Genomic DNA, 17,851 nt, shown 5'->3' with positions numbered 1-17,851 from the left:
TTGCAGCTCATCAAATCCTCTCTAAGGGTGGGTGGTAATGCTTTACCTGAAGGGGTCCAACAAACTACAGAGGAGGAAGAAATCCGAGGTCCTGCTGAGAGCATAAGGCTTCAATTCATTGACAGACATAGCACTAAAATCATCCACAGAAGATGTACAAACTTTATGACACACACAGTGCCTCAGAGCATTTTCAGTACAGAGTGTAAAGTCTATTTGACCAAAAATCTGAGGGCCAGCAAGACAGTTCTCTGTCAGAGATAGGAGTTAAGATGTCCAAGGCCAGAGAAAAGATGCAGAAATGCATTATGGAATCTAATAATGATGAACCAGAATAAAATACATTTTGTTTACACTGACATAAAGAAACTGTGTATACAAGAGTATCCAACTCCCTGAACAGCTTTTAAAAAGCAGCATGGGAAAGAACACGGTGCTTAACTGTTAATTTACATTTGGACAGTTTTTTTGGAAATTGACAACTTTGCCTCCTTGGGAATTTGGCATAATTCACAAGCCACAGGCCCTTCCAGACATCTCAGTCATGTCCAACGTCCTCAGTTTTCAGTGCTGTAAGATGCACGCCAGTCAAACATCAAAATCCTCTTCCCACAGGATTTGTGGGATTGTTTTGGTGAGTACAAACACAGGAGAAAGAAGCAGGCTGTCAGTTTGACCATTATGAAATCCATCATCAAATGGGACAAGATTCTAAAATTAAAACCTTTCTCTTCTCAGTGTAAGAAAGCTTTGTTGAAACCTTCCAGCAATTCTGGCTTTTGTGTACCAGAAAAAATTCTGGGATACCATTTTGAACCTCCATCATGAAAAAGAATTTTAAAATCTTTTAATATCTTTTTTGTCATGTGAAAAGGCAGAATATAAGGCCATGGACTGCCCCTTTGAAAACAAACTGCTTCCAATACCCACTGAGATTTAAAATCAGGGTTTGAGGCACTCCTAGCTGAAATGTAGGATTTGAGAGAGGTTCTCTCTCTAGTTAGAGCTTACACTATCAAAAGAAGAAAGATTAAGCTAATGCTGAAGAGGAAAGCACAATTACATTTCAAAATTGCTTTTTGAAAGAGATGCTGGGAGTCCTGTCCACTGGCACAGTTGGAATACCATAGAATACACACACCTCTAAATGTACAAAAGCAAGTACTGTTACACTGCCAAGGAGAGAGACTATTCTGTTGCAATCACTGCTCTCTCAAGCACGTTCAGACTAGGAGCTTTGGCTCTAACTCACTAAATCATGCTTGATTTGTAAAAATGCAGAATATTCTTTGCCACTTTCACTCCAACAAAATCCCAGTAACGTACCTAGATCCTACCGCCCTCCTTCTTTTATATTAGGACACAAATTTCAGCTTCTGGGAAAGCTACTTGCGCTTTCTATCATGACACTCCAAAGTATTCAGAATTAGTCAGTTAATCTCTATCCAGGCTAAAATGGCTTACTAGAGAAATCTCAGCTTAATAAATTATGTATTAGAATTCTCCCTTTTATGTAGTGTGAGCAGACATTTGAGCTATAACATCATTTATGGCTGCAGCAGAATGAAATGAACAAATGCAGGGTGGTACAACCCAGTGGAAGTTAATATTGGTCACAAAGCTCGTGCATATGGAAAGAAGCAACTGCCAAAGCCAGAACATTTGCCAAAGGCCTTTCCCATTCTTAAAGACAGCAAACTTGCATCCCACCACAAGCCAAAGACTTGGTAGCTATGGAGGAAAACTTGCACCCCACCACAAGCCAAAGACAGGTAGCTATGGAGGAAGCTTTTATCTTCTTATAGCTCTACCAACCTGGAGCTATGACATCCAGTTTGGAAACCCAGAAGTGTTTAAATATTTGGTGGGAACAACCAGATCTCTTCCATCCAGCCTGTGAATCCTGCTGCCCTCCCAGCTTGCAGCATTTCCTTTGTCCAGCATACCTTTCATGAGGGTGAGTTTGTCACTTGACTATCCCACAATACCCCCAGTGTCTACACTCTGGTTCCCCTCAAAGATTCCAAAAACAGAGAGAAACACCAAGTTAACCTGCTGCTTTAATTTCAGAACATTATTACAGCAAGTATTGCTCTGAAAAACCTCTCTCAGTTTCCTTTCAGCTGCTAAGTCTTCAAGTCCAACACACAGCACCTGCAGACACAGAACAGACTGCAGTTTCAGTTTCTTAGGAGGGTGGAAAGAGAGATGCAGCAGATGATTATCCCCCTGTTCCCACTTAGATGAACATTTCAGTGACTGGCAGCAGAAGGAGTTAATTAAAGGTCTGCTTTCTCCTTTCCTTTAGGAAAAATAAAAAGTTTTCTAAGTCTGAGCTCCACTCTGAGGTAACTAGACAACTAATAGCTTCAGGAGGGATTTTAGTCACTTGAGGAAACTGCTCAGAAGTCACCTGACAGCAAGCTTTCAGAAAAGAGGATATTTCACTGGCATTTGCTGAGAAAGTGAGTGAAAGGAAACTGCTTTCACAGCACAGACAGGGACAATAATGACATGCCAGGCACAGAGCACTGGAAACTTCTCCCTTGGCCACAAAGTCTTTAAGTATCACAGGCAGTAACCTTTTACACCTGCAGGCCTGTTCTATGGAAGGCATAGAGGGGATACACAGACCAGAGGTGTCCTGCCCTCCCAGCCCAGCTCAAACCACATTCAAGACAAGCATGAAGAACAGCACAAGGTGTGTTGCCTTTTACTTTGCCTAAATCCAGCTCTAGGTTCAGCTAAGGTCAAGACCAACTGAGCAGTCTGGGTGCCTTCCAATGTACCTGCATGTTTGCTTATTTCTGTCACAGCCATCAGCAGAAATGCTGGGAAAAGAGTTTTAGCAGGTTTGTTTTTACCCCAACTGGCTTCAGCAATGGTATTGAAACAATTAGATCGGATTGGATGTTCGTAAACAAGCCAATGCCATATCCACTGCAATCAGTGATATGTTGACAGATGTTAATAGTGTTACACAGGCTACCCTTCAAAACAGAGCAGCAATTGATTTTTTTTTACTGGCACATGGACATGGTTGTGAGGAATTTGAAGGATTGTGTTGTATGAACCTGTCTGATCATTCTGAATCCATCCACAAAAGCATACAAAAGCTGAAAGATTTGACAGCTCCAATTAAAGAAGATGGTGGATCCTGGTTAGATGACTTGTTCCAAGAATGGAGCTTTGCACCTTGGCTACGGGAACTTTGTAAGATAGGTCCATACGTGTTGGGTGTTTTGGTAGTTATATTAGTAGTAATACTGTGCATACTTCGGTGTGTGTGACAAATGATGGACAACACTATCACAGTTTTTATCACACAGGAGGGAGAGGTAGAAAATGGATTCATAGAGAGCTCTCAAAATCTCACAGAGAAGGTGGATGAAGGTGTAGACATGGAGGAAGGTTTTGAATTAAGGCCTTGGAATCAACGAGACTTTTTTGAACAATGACTTGTTATTGTTATTAGACATAATTTATGCCCTTTGAACGAACTGGACTTCCACAGCATTAAAATTGCTGTGTTGTGATATAGCAATGCTTAGTGCGAGCAAAAAGATGCTTTAAGTAAGTAATAAGCAGATATACGATAATAAAGATACAAAATGCAAAGTAGCAATAAATGAAACAGTTACGAAGGTTTCTTTTTAGGTGAACTGAGAGGGGGAATTGTGGGAATCCATAAAATCAGAGGGTCTTGGGAAATCTACAAAAGGCAGGTCTCAGAGACAGTAGAACTGTGATTAGAGCTAAGCAGCAGCCATGAGATAGGTCAGCAGAAAAATTATGTAAGAAGTAGAAAAGTAAGGACAAATACAACAATGGTCTGTATATTAACACTTGTCTAGAATAACTCCCTAAGCTACAGAAAAGTTATCTAGCAAGATGTTAGGAAGCTCTAAACTTAATAATGGAGCTCTGTGCATTGTATCTTAAGGCTTACAAGTAGGTATTGTATTCGAAGTAAGCAGGCATTGTTTTAACCAAAGGTACGTGAGCTTATAGTGGTTGGATAGAACTACTGTCAATATGCTTTTGCTTTGTGTGATTGGTCAAAAAACTTATAAAGCAAGTTGTAACATTAAGTTCTTGGTCTGCTGCCTGTGATGTGAGCTGCTGGCACCTTCCCATTGTCATAACCCTGTAATGAGACTGATGCTGGAAAATCAAACAGCTCAAGGCACGTTCCTGGCAGTCCCATCCCGTTGGTGATTTGTACAAAGACCCCGGCCGGGGATAAAGCTGAGTGAAACCAGGCTACAAAAAAAATCACCCAGCCCTGCATAGTGGCACTCAGTATCACAACCAGCTACAGGCATATGTGCCCTGAAGATGGGGACACCTCACAGGAGTAACTGAGACTAGAAATATAAGATCTTTCTGGAAAAATAAAAAATCCCCAAAGCTGCTTTTTCATGTATTTGGAATCTGTATTAATATATTTGGGAGGAATATACAGTATCTATGTTTCAACTAATTGAATGCATTTGGAGCCAGAGATGGAACTGTTTATTGAAATGAAAAGTGTAATTCTGGTATTTATACTCTAAAGGATATGCAATACATCACAAATGTAACCAACAGAAGGTACCAGTTCATCTTAATTCTACAAAATTCCATTTGCAGAAATAGACCAGAGAAGTGTTAGAAGCAACAGGCTGGGGAGCTATTTCTATAAAAAACCAAATCACAGATATTTAAACCAGAATAAATTCTAAATTATAAAAAGTTGCCTTTTAAAGTGCATCACCTCAGATCGCTAAAGTATTGTACCTTCCACGCATTTCCAAGAGCATATATGATTCACATTATTTAACATTTGCATTCTGATTGCAATCAGCCTTCTTTTAATAAAATAGTGTTACAGTCTGTTAACTTAGAACCATCAAATTCTCACTTCCATTATCAATCAATGCCACTTTTCTGCTGACTGCAACTCAATTAAAATCCAATTATTTAAATAACTGGATGGAAATTGCTATCATAAGATGTACATTTTTATTAGGAACATTTTGTATAGAAAATTGACAGCACAGAATTACTGATGCTACAGTTAAAAAATGTTTCGTAACCTGGGCTGGGAAAAGCAATGCTAATAAATATGGAGGGACAGTGGCACTACTGGAGTAGGTATTTGATTCTAAAGCTGGGCCTTTTGGCTCAGATCAGGTCAAAAATAATTGAATTCTGCTAGCATTACTATGAGTTTTGAAAAAGTTGGTCCTTCTAAGCCTCAAAGCTTGCTATTTCTACAGATTTTTGAGAAAGAAAAAAGTAATTATATATTCTGAGAGCATCTTACCACATTAGCCACAGAGTTAATTATAAAATATGTCAGTCAATGATACTGATTCTTGAGGTGACAGCAATGTCAAATTCCTTCATTTATTTTATTTCTTACATTAACTAAGACTGAGTAAGGAGCTGTTTATTAACAGGACATCTCTCTTAATATGCTTGCAGCTGTGTACCTTCACTTGAAAAAAACTACTTAGGAGGAAATCCCCAAGTAAAAATTTGCTTCTTAGTTTTTAATCACATCAATTTTCTACCAGAGCTCTGATTTATTTCACCAAAGTGTGGATGACACATTCTTCTTTCATCCAACACTAAAAAGCTGAACTCTTTTATACTGATAACATATGGAGATAAAAAATACCATCATACTACTTTACTTTCTGTATGCCAATTCTATATATTAAAAGAAATCTTTAAAAATGTCCAGTTGAAAAGTGTAATCTTATAAAATAGATTTAAAATATTAAAAGATTTCTCTTTTTTCAGGTCTAATTATCTAGGACTCACTTGGCACCTGGAAATTACAATAGAGAATCATTTTTAGGAACAAAAAAGTTTCCTATCAAACATATTTCTTTAGCTGATCACAAATACCCGTATAAAGCAAGTACAGGTTCTCTAATGTATTTCTTTTCAATGTAATATTATTGTCTTCTACCTTGCATCATAAAATCCTATCATCTGCATTATACCCACTACAGTTTTAATAAATTTCTGCAGAGGTTGTTCACTGAAGATTACACAGAGGATTTAAACTGGGCTATTAGATTATGATTACTTGCATTTGACAAAATAACTTGAAACGGCACACAACAAGGAATGAAAAGAGCCAAAAAATCAAGGATAAGAAAATGTAAATATTATAGATAAACAAAGTCATTCCAAAATGTGATTTATAATAAAAGAAACAACTCTTGATAGAATGTCGTGTTCATATTACTTTTCCATCATGTCTACTGTACTTGACTTTTCTTCTATATATTATATTTTATATCTTCCCTGTCATTTTCCTTGTGATTTCAGGCAACACCTCTAAAGTATTTTTAGATGCTTTACAAACTGAAGTTGCATTACATAGTGAACACTGTTTATCTCAAGTGCATGACAGTTTTCATATATGCTGGAACCGGTTTACCTCCTGGAAATGTATAATACTTTCACATACATACAGTCTAGCTCCCTCTGAAGCTAGCACTGGAATAAATACTCAGAGCCTTTTGACTCTATATGCCAGCAGGGTATCCCAGGCAAGCTCTGAAAAGTCATCTTATAAAAGGGTGCGCAAGAAATTCCAGAACTCAAGTCATTCCATTTTTTTCATGCAGACAGTCCTTAAAAGTGAGATAATTTACATGATGTATGTTAAAATCACAGCTACTTACCCTTTTTCTCAAGTTGTAGGTCAAAATGAGATTTCTGGAGAAGGAGTGTGAAAAGGCAGTGTAGAATTCCAGCACTTTCTGCAAGGCATCCCTTTTAATCACATGCAGATCACAGTAAGTCAAAGCCCTCACATTAGCACAGGACTGGGCGAGAGTCGACTCCTTCCAGAACACATCACCAAAAACGTCTCCTTTGCCTACAGAAAATCAACAGCATTGCTTTCATTAACAGCACTATTTCCATCAAAAATATAAAAGAACAGACATCTCATTCATGTAGTCAAGTTTCTTCTACTTTTGCACTCAGGAAAAAAAAACTGTCGGGGAAAAAACCAACTTTGAAATATTTAACTGATAACTTTTTTCCATTATCTTTTTCTTAATTACAACAGCCTACTAAACTTCATAAGAATAAATCATACTTTAAAAGAGTTCTATGTGACAAGTCTCCTTTAAATATCAATAAAGGTCTTTTTCTAAAAATCAAGAAAAGTGCTTCATTCTCGGTGCATATTTTCTTCTGATCCCTTTCAAAGAAATTAATTAAGAGGAAATGTTTTTTCCCTTCCTCCTTTTAACTGTCACACAAAGGATCTGTTTCTTACATCTGTGTTGTTGATTTTCCTTTATCTAGCTAACATTTACCCACTGTTATGTCAATAAAATCATCCTGTATCACACATCAGTGCAGCTACAGTCTGCAGCTAAACTGAGTCCAAACCAAGAAGAGTACAATTAGTTATCCCCAAGATAACAATGGCAAGGCATGAAAGTTCAGCTGTTTCTCACCGGAAGGAAGCAAAGAGCCATTTCCTCATGTGCATGTCTGTATGAGCTTGGGGCAGCAGTGAATACTGTGGGATACTGCAAGGATGGCATTTGCCCCAGTCTGGGCACTACAGTGCAGGGCATGTAAACCAAAATCCAGCTGAGGAGCAATCCTGAAATTGTCAGGACTTAACTGGCTGAACCCCATTTCAGGCTGGGCACAAATGTGTAGGAGAAAGTTACAAGTTTATTTACAAGAGTAATGGTCTTTTTCCCCTCTGTTTTCCAATACATAATGCCAACAAAAAAGGAATTCACTTGTGACCTTGATAATGAAAAGCTATACTTTCCTTGTTTTGAAATTAGTTTTCCTCCCAAACTTCTGCTGTGCTGTATCATCACTGCCCATCTCTCTAAGGACCAATGACATGGAAATACATTCCTATCTATCAAGTTTTGATAGGAATGGTCCGTTGTCTTAAAAGTAATACCTTGCCCATAGCAATTCTTAAATCCAAAGCATCAAAATATGTATTAGTTTACTGACTTCACCCAGGTTCTTTTAGATTCCTTCCCTAAATAAATCATCATTTTTGAAAGCCTATATAAAGTCAAGAGAACTATCATGAGTAAAGAGTTCAGAAAGAAAACCTCTAAATACAACTCAAAATTGCCATCTCAGTCCTTCAACTGTACTTCCACCCTTACCTAATCTCTTCCACTAGATGATAAGCACTTTTTCTTTGGGAAAAAGCTATCAGCTTGATGTTAAACTACCCTGAATTGCAATAAGTTGTTATTAACTCTGATGTGTTCCCAGTCTTACACAGAAGACCTACACCATCCACCTCACATGGATCAGTTTAGATCCTGACTGCTTTGGACTTTATTTTAATTTTAAATGTGTCTATACACTGAAATTACCTGTTGTGTTACCACATTTTTCACAAAACTAGGCAAAGGCACCATAAAGATAACCTTTCTTTCACCTCTAGTCTCTTGCATAGGACAATGCCAACATCTGGAAAGAGTACAAAAGCTTCATATCACCAAGCATGGTGGTAATCCCACACACCAGTAAACACCTTTTCTTTTTAATAGCAATGACTTTTCACATTTTCAATTATTTGTATGGTTTCTGCTAGCAGATACATTAAAAATGGCTAAAGAAAAAAGCTTCCATGCAGTTGAAACAGATCATCTACAAGGCTTTCAGACAAACACACAATATATTCAAAACTGAAATGAAACAATTTTTACACCCCATAGAAACCGATATGCTTCACTGGGTAAAAATGGATTGTTTGCCTTTGGAATAAATATGCTTTTATTCACAATCTTCCAGGCAATTAGCTAAACAACTGTTTTAATTAACGCTCTAGAATCTATCAAGCATTGAATTGTGCCATCACTGATGAGCAACAGTTAGAGCTGCTAGTCCAAGCACAAGGGAGAGGAATTCTAACTCATTTCTAAGAGCATTGCTTAACATCTCCAGACAAGTTTCCCTACCCTAAAATGACAGCCATTATGTTACTGCCTCACAGTAATGTGATAAATAATTAGCACAATCCAAGCACAAACACCTCGGTGCTGCTGTGCCTACCTCGGAAATGAAGTACAACAGAAGATAGTTATATCTTACTCTTCTTGGGGAATTTAATTCTGCTTTTCTCATAACACAGACACAATTTTGTCCCTCACTTGTGGCAGCAACCACAGTTTCCCTTCACTATTTTTAACTCTTCCATCTGAAAAAATCTCCCTCCTGCAATGTCCTGCTGCCTCCCATTAGAGGCAAGAGGAGCACAGGAAGGAGCTGGGTCTGCTGGGTGCCTGCTGAGCCAAACCAGAGAAAACCAACACATGAGCGACAAACTCAAGTCAGATCACAGAAGACCCTGCTTTTAAGAAACAAACTAAAAAACCAAAAGAAATTGTGTTCTTTTATTAAAAAACTTCCTAGAAGTTAACAGCCAGTGATCTAGCTGAAAACGAATCCTACACTGTACTTGAGTTTCCAAAGCAAGGCACATGCAAGCACCTCATTGCTTTATTTCTGTCAAGTCCATTTTCTAAATTATGCGTACCAAAAGTATCAAATTTGATTGCCAGATTCTTAAAAAAAAACTTATTTGGCATTTATAGAAAAATGAGGGGGGGGAAGGAGCAGTAGAAATCTACACAGCAAGGAGGAATTAAAATTCCACCCAGGATTACCTGCACTCCATTAGAACAATTGGTCTCTTATGCATAATAAGGAATTGCATACCATCTCCCTTTGTCTATATGTTCTCCACAAAGTAAGATCAACCCCTGTGGGAAAAGAAACCAAAAAAAAAGGGGGGGCAGACTAAGTGGGTGTTTTATCAAAACCATCTGTAGTTGGAAAGCAAGAAGGGTATGGTGATACTTCTGAGGCAGAAGGTGCCTGGCAAAGTCCAAGGGCTGCCTTAAGGAACCTGAGCCAAAAGTCTCTTTTTATACATAACTCCAGGCTTTAGGTATTTCACCTTACCTTTGAAAAAAGATTAAAAAGCCAGAGAAATGCAGATGGCTGTTTGTTTGTCAGTACTTTGCATTTCTCATTCCCAGCTTGCTGAATTCCAGATGTTTGCCAGGAACATTATCTGTCAATCACACTTAAAGTGGATGATCTAAGCTTTTACCATCAATCATTTATATTCCCTGCTGGATTTATGGGCTGAGGACATTTTCCACCATCAGCTCAGCATGCATTGGAAAGCCAAACAGTTTTCTGCCTTTTATGTTTCCTTGTTTGTTTTAATTATAATAACAAGTCCCCAAATCCAGATATATTTAAACTGTGAAGAAATATTTTATAAAACTGTGTGTTTCCATCTTTATTCTTTCCCAGTTTCTTCTCTACATCAAACTTGCTGTTTATCTTACAAGTGAAAAGATGATTTCTCTGTTCCCATTGCCAATTCAGCCTGAGTCAGGCATAAGGCCAGGCCACATCCTGAAAGCAGCACCAGTGGTGAAGATCTGATTATTGCAGTTTACTCAGGTGCTTTGCTGGTTCTGAGCAAAGAACCTCTCACATTACAACTGAACTGCCTTGATACCACAACAACTCTTGGCCTTTTCACTCTTACAAGGGGAAAGACTGAGAGCTCTTCTCTCAGGCAGAAGATACTCTACTCCAAAAAAACATGACTCATGTGGAATATGTGTTTGGCTGACAACTTTTGGGTTCTGGGTGTCTGGAAGTGCTGGTGCAGTTTTGGTGTGATAGCTGAAGATGAAGCTATGGATTCATGTATTGCAGGTCTTCCAAGTCAGCATGGATTTTGAAGGCATTCAGATGAGCCCATGGATTTTCAGTACATCAGACAAAATATTCATGTTTGAGCCATTCTCAAAGCAATAGTAATCATTTTTACAGCAGCCACCAGTAGAATCTAGGTCATGTCCCCTCCCAATTTGCCTTCATCTGCATGTTTGAACAATAGAATTAGACCTGACAGTATCAGCAGATACAAAGATCAGACAGAATGACCAAATATTGCTTATGGTTGAGCAGCGAACGACCAGACATTGCTCACTTCAGTGGCAATGCAGTACCAAGCATATCTTGGCAATCAGGTGTTTAGCAAACACATCTGTGATCCTGATCCACAATGATTTTCCCAGCACAGCTCCCCAGAGCCCCCACACTGGCCTGCACCCTCAGGATTGCTCTCCACCTCCAAGCAGTGGGAGACACCAACTGCTATAAAAGCAAACACACAGATTTTCTAGGGTCAAATTCCCCCTGTGATCCTCACATGATTTTTTGCCTTCAAGTGAAAATCCTTCCCTTCTCTCTTCCCTCATTTCCTCCAAATCTAAAGCATGCAATTTAAACCTTCCCACTTTACAGGGAGAAGAAAGATTCAAGGAAAGTAAAGATAACAGAGCAAAAGTAATTTTCCCTCTTGGTGCATTAATGCAACAAAACCTGGCAGCCAGAAAAAAGCAGAGCTACCATTTGGCAATGAGGTGGAGTATTCAGTGTCTGTCCTGCAGATAAATTGCACAACTTGACAGCCACTCAATAGCCACAGTCTGGCTCTCCAGCACAGTACAGCCAGCAGGAGATGATGCATGGAAGTTGTTTGCTGCTTTGGATTCTCTTAAGATTTCTCAAGTGCAAACTGAGACATGTAATCAAAAGTGAATGACCAACTGCACTGCAGAGAATATATTATTTTTCATTAACCGGAGGTTTCAACTACTCCTTTCCTCTAATTAGACCTCCAAAACTCCTGAGTATCTTTGCCACAGAAACCAAAGCAAGTGTTACAGAGGTAACAAACTGAAGTTGCTCTTTCAGTGATTTGCCTGGTTCATGAACAGAAACACAGAGTATCTGTTTATGCTGTAAACCACAGTCTGGCAACATTTTGCAGACAGTTTACTACACAACTGCATCAGTTTTCTCTGCTGAAACACATTACTGTACAGATAAAATAAAAAAAAAAGTTATTTTAGAGATGAGTAGCAACAACATGATTAAGTTACTGCTACATTTTCTATTATTGTTGCTGTAATTAAGGTGCTTATTTGTCTCACAAATACAGAATATAGAATTATATTTCACTACTTGATGTACTGTGAAGAGGAGTTTTAAACATCAACTGGGCCCTACCAGGTTTATTCAGAAAAAAAGCCAGGAGGCTTCACCAGAATCTGCATGATTTATCCTTATTTGCATTTTCATGGTTACTATAAAAATGTTATAAACATGTGGGCAGTTTGTACAAACTCAGAGGATATGCAGTAGCAGGTAACTGGAGTAATAAATATATTTGAATGTATTTGCATTGGTTAATAATAGGAAAAACACAGCTCAATCTGTGTTGTCATTGCACGGGCAGTGCTAATTCTCTGACAAAAAAAAAGAACAAACCTATTTAAGAAGTTCAAATTGCATTATCCTCTGAGTTACTTCCCTGATTACTTAGGGACAGGCTGTATATTATAGGTATTGCTTTAAACATACATTAAAGCCCCAAAATTGTATTATTTTATTTCAGACAAAGAATTCACAGGAGTTTAAATAGCAAGTTTTGTGTTCTGAAATATAGAAAGTAAACATTGAAAACCTCATGAAATTTCCATCTATCCTACAAAAAAAAAAAAAAAAAAAGATAAAAAAAGACCAAAAAAATTAGTAAATTAGTTCAGTGGTTCACCTGCCAGAAATCAGGGTCTTTATAGAAAGCTGACTTCCTTGCTAAATTATAATTTCTACCTCTTCACACCTCTTGTTGCAGCATGCACACAAATATGATGTGATGATGTGCAAGCCTTCCTAACACAGATATCCTGAGATATCAAGGGACATGCTGGAACAAAGAGCCTCATCCCCACCAGATCTCAATTTCAGCTCCCAGTGTCCTGCCAGACACTGCCAGCTTCCAAGGGGGACTTCTTCCACACGCAATGCTGTTGGACTGTTTAAGAGCACATTATGCAAAGGTGTCTAAATTCAGCACAATAAAACATTAAACACACCCAGAAGTTCCCTACTGAGGCCTCTGAATACTCCTCCTCCTCAGTTACTCCAGCAAGTCATCAAGTGTTTTAAAAATCTGTTTTTCCAATACCCTGCGCAGTCTTAAACCATCTACAAACAACAGTGGACAGGAGCTTTGGCAATTCATGGTTTTAATGTCTGTCAGAAATTAGACACAGAACAAACAAAAAGTTTCAAAAATGGCAAGTCCTGATATCAGACCACCCCAGATGTCTGGAGGACATGTGCCATATAGGATAAACCTATATTTCTGAATAAGAGTTTTAGTGCTGCTCCTTCATCCACCATGAAATTAAAATTTTATATTAATGTAGACCTCTTTATGCCATGTCCTTTTAAAAAGTTTAGCTGCCTCTCCATCTGTAATGCTTTTACTAAGTGTGCCTGGACACTCACTGAGCAAATCAGACTCTGAAAATTGTTCCTTAGGTTGATGTTTATTGAATTGCTTCACAGAAACATGCAACTTGTCCAACCTGCCTATATAAATCAACCTAAAAAAACCCTACCTTTCAACTATAAATAGAAAAAGCACAATGGAACTACTGAGGATAAAGATGGATTTTAATTTCAATCATTCCTTTGTCAAAGCACTGCTGGTCATGTTGCAGTCTTATTCAATAGCACAAACAATGCTGAGATGTTAGATACTGTCAGAAAACTCTTAATGCCATCCATAATCCTGCAACCATTACTTAAGCCTGAGAGCTCAGGAGCTTGGCATTTTTAACACAGAGAGGTGTACCTAAATTTAAAATTCAGGTGAAAAATGAAGTAGACAAGTATGGGACTTCTTCAAGGGCTTGGAATCAGGCTCTAAAATAACAGAAGGCTCTAAAATTAGGCTCTAAAATAACAGAGCTAATCTTTGAAAATGGAGTACAACATAGAGGAGTTCAGGGAAATCAGAGCTAGCTCAGGTACTAGGGATAGACTAAAGAGAGCAGCCTGGAGTCAGTTAACTTATCTGCCATCTTCAGGTCTGCTGAGAAGCAGTTTTCACACGACTGTGTGGAAGTTGCAATGTTTTGCATGGAGAGGGTCTAACACAGACAATACCTGTGCACTGCTATTGTCCCTCCTCTAAAAGAGAGCATCCCTGTGGCACAGCTGCCCTTGCAGCCGGCACTGTCCTATCTGGATGCAAATCTGTCCCACCAAAATCTGAATCAATCCTCTGGTGTCTACATCTGAACAAAATGCTTACGGCTAAATGAGTAAGCCAAAGCAATTGTAAAGAAAACAAACAATTATTCTTATAACATTTCTTTAAGACTGCAATTAGATCAAATTAAATCAGCAGGAATTTCTCCACACAAAGCAAATGGAGCATTTAATATCCTGCTGAAACAAAACATGGCACACCAAAGTCCCCCACAACCTCACGCTAAATCCACAGTCTCCAATCTTGTCAACTTTGTAGCTTTGTAAATAACAATAAAAGATCTGTATTTCAGGGTCATGCAAATTTCACCTCCTCAGCTCCTGTGTAGTCTTTAATGTAAATCTGTGTGCATCCTTTGTACACTCCCTGCCCCTCTCCCAGAAAATCCCATTCTTGACATTGTGTTACTGTACACCTGCATACCTACATAACATCTCCATGCTGTTATTGCTTTTCAGCTTTGATAGCAGCAAAAGGAATAGTAAAAGCAAACTGACCTGTTGGAGAAAATTTGTATTCCTTACTCACAATAAATTCCTGCCCTGACTTCCCTTCCTGTCTAGTTCACTTTACTTGCCCTTTGTGGAGCCAGGAGTTGGACTCAACAATTCTCACAGGTCCCCTCCAACTTAGGATATTCTGTGATGTTAAAACAACAGTCAAGAAAAAGGTTTATTCTTTTGAATTTTTTTAGCTCAAATAAAGACAGCAAGAACATAAATGCAGAACAGCCAGAATGTAACTCTTGGGACAAACTGTTTGGTGGGACGGTGTTGTTTTTTTCTTTTTAATTAAATCTTCTAGTTAATGCTGCTCTTCTCATCCAGCCCTCAGCTCTGAAGACCACAGTGGTTTTCAGGGCTTTGGATTTCAGTTGTTAAATAAAAGCTTCAAGCTCCCTGTCTCTAATCAAGTCCACAAAACTAACCTCCAGTCTTACCATCCATACACACTTTGGCTCCTTGCAGGAAGTGTCAAGACCATTTCAGCAGCTTTGAACATCTCATACAAGTAAAGATCTACTGCTCAGTCAGGCCCTCTAGCAGCCATTAATTGACAGATTTCACAGCAGTCTGAAAATTTAAGTACAAGACACTGCTTTCCCCACTGCTATCTAGAAAAAAAAAAGTTTGCCATCCTAATTTTCAAGGGTCTTCCCCTAGTTTTTTTACTGGAATGTTTTCTTAAATGTCAAAAATTATCCCAATTTCAGGCAGAAAGACTTTGAACCAACTTGGGTACTAACAAGGTCTCCTATCCAGCCCTTCCATGTATTTCTAGAAAATACATACAAAATGTTATTTTTGCTGCTAATGACATTCTTTTCTGTAATTTTCACTGAATTATCTAACACACACACAGTTGGAGACATAGCACAGGAACCAGCTCTTGTTCAAGCAATGGTGAGAAGAGATTGAAAAGGTTCAGACTAAATGACTGGAGGGCAGCAAAGTGCCTTTTCCCTTGCATATTCCAAAGAAAGCTGCAGTCAGACCTTATGGTCTGTGCCCAGAACAAAGTTAATTCAGGAGGAATATTTTAAGAAGTTATTTGATAAATTAAAACACAGCCAATCTCCTGAGCATGAGTAGGTTTTAACTTTTCAAAGACCTGCAGTAAAGTCAGGTTTTCAGATGTTTCAGGGTCTTAGCCTGAAAGATCTGCTCCAAAACAGAGAAACCAGAGCTGCCAAATGAAGTGCACATAAACACTTGAGTGTTTTTAACAGAGGAAACAAACCTTCTTATTTTTTCTAACCACATCAAGATAAATGGCAAAGTCTTTAAGCAAGAGTAGTTCAAAGAGACACCGTCAGTCTCAGGTGCATAAAGCAGCATCAGGCCAAGTGGGAGGGCTCAGGGAAGTTAAAAGCAAAGCCAAGTTGAAAACATTCTCTTAATGGAAGCCCTGCCTGACCTGTGCTTCACTCAGATCTCTTCAGGGCAGGGACTGTGTGATTTGTCTCAGTCTTCCTCAAAGTGCTGAGTGTACGTCAGCACTTCATCCCACACAGCAACAGCAGCGTCACTGCAAGAACAGCAAACTCCCAAAACCAGAATTTATTGTGCCTCATCCAGGCAGCTTCCCACCAGCTAAACTTCCCTTCTACATAATCCCACTCTCATACTTACACATTAACACAGAAAACATAGTAAGAGAGTGGCTTTTCTTGCTGTCTTCTTTTTCTGACTCATTTGGAGTATTGGAATGAATCACAAATAAATCAATCACCTGGCTGAGAGGTCATTTTCTACATTTTTGTTTCTGTTTCTTTGACACACCAAATCCAAAGACTGTGTTGTGTGAACACCAGTAATTTCTGTATTTTGGTATAAATTTTGCATAGAATTCAAAACATGTATATTTCATTCCAACAAATCAAACTTCATACAAAGTGCACCAATTTCTTTAAATTTTTACTAAAACAGGCAAAGGTTTGGGGTTGATTTTATTTTGAATTTGCATATTTCTGTATTTGTGTCTCAATTTATATTAATGGGAAAGGCAATCTTAGGGGACACACAAAAAAGTGCCTTTTTTCACTGCTGGCCTATGTGCAATTTCTTTCAACTCAGGACTCATATTAATCCAAGTCAATCAAAGTCAGTGCTTTGTTCTAAGAACATAAGCCTGAACTGAGAATATACCTGTTTCTGGGGTATTACATGGAAATGATTTGGAAGGATATTATGCAAGTGTAGACAATGCCCTCCAAGTCTGCACAATACACTCTTATATGCCAGTCTGCAAGGTTAAATGATTTCAGAACTCAAAAATGTTTCCTATGAATTGGATCCTTTAAGCATTAAGTGCAGTTTGCCTTTGGTTTATGTAATGCTGTACAGCAGTCCCACAGACTGATTTAGAGTTAAAATTCATTTCTCCATTGTAAGGAAGATACAGGCTACATTGCAAGCTACAAAAGTTACTTTATTACATGACAGCCAGAGCTGAGCAAATAATTCACCTTGAATAATTTGTGCACTTATTTTTTTTCATTTTCACTTCCAAATTGCCTGAAAGAAGATTACAGTCTCTGTAACATACCCGTCAACTAAAATTACCCTAAGGAATTCCTCACATGGTTTGCTGTTATGTGCCTGATATTCACAGCTATGCTTGGCTGGGACTGGCAAACAAAATTTATGGCATAGGTTGCTCTGGCTGAGTGATCAGCAAAAATCATGTTTCTTGTACAACGCACTTTTTTCCCCTTTGTAGTGCCTTGTTTTTTTCTGGTATACATTCATCAAGAACTTGGCAAGTTTAGCTAAGTATGAAAACAAAAACAAACAAACAAAAAGCCAAAACCCCCCAAAACAAACAAGTATCACAAGAAAAAATCCCACCCCAAAACACTGTTTTCTACAGATAAGAAAACAGAGTACAAAGCAGTTAGAGAGGAAATCCTGACCCATCTCCTTGCATATCCTTCAGTTGTGTGGGGATTAAATTACACACTGCTGAAGGAAAAAGAAGTTCAACAGATTCAGAATAGTGAAAACTTAGCTAAATATATAATTTCTTTTCAGAATAGAGAAACCTTCAGCAGAAGTCTTCAATGCCTGGAGGAGGAAGGGACACACAAGTGTGGAAGGAAAGGGATTCCTTAGTCCAGAAACAAGCACAAAAATTGATGCACATCCAAAATGAAATCTCACAGAATCCCAAACAGATCCCTCTTCA

General features: G+C 38.4%; 1 protein-coding gene across 2 annotated transcripts in view; it reads right to left on the bottom strand.

Moving 5' to 3' along the window:
• KCNH1 (potassium voltage-gated channel subfamily H member 1) overlaps nucleotides 1–17,851 on the bottom strand; it is a 181,577-nt gene that overhangs the window by 71,481 nt on the left and 92,245 nt on the right. For both annotated transcript variants that reach the window (XR_009114253.1, XM_058020444.1), the window contains exon 10: nucleotides 6,687–6,883. Coding sequence is in view for 1 of the 2 variants with exons in the window: in XM_058020444.1 (XP_057876427.1) it covers nucleotides 6,687–6,883 (197 nt within the window). In the remaining variant the exon portion in view is untranslated. The remainder of the gene's footprint in view (nucleotides 1–6,686; nucleotides 6,884–17,851) is intronic.

This window comes from Melospiza georgiana, chromosome 3 (genome assembly GCF_028018845.1).
Source record: "Melospiza georgiana isolate bMelGeo1 chromosome 3, bMelGeo1.pri, whole genome shotgun sequence".
NCBI lineage: Eukaryota > Metazoa > Chordata > Aves > Passeriformes > Passerellidae > Melospiza > Melospiza georgiana.
Note: the sequence above shows the minus strand (reverse complement) of the source record. Positions and strands in the feature narration are given on the sequence as shown.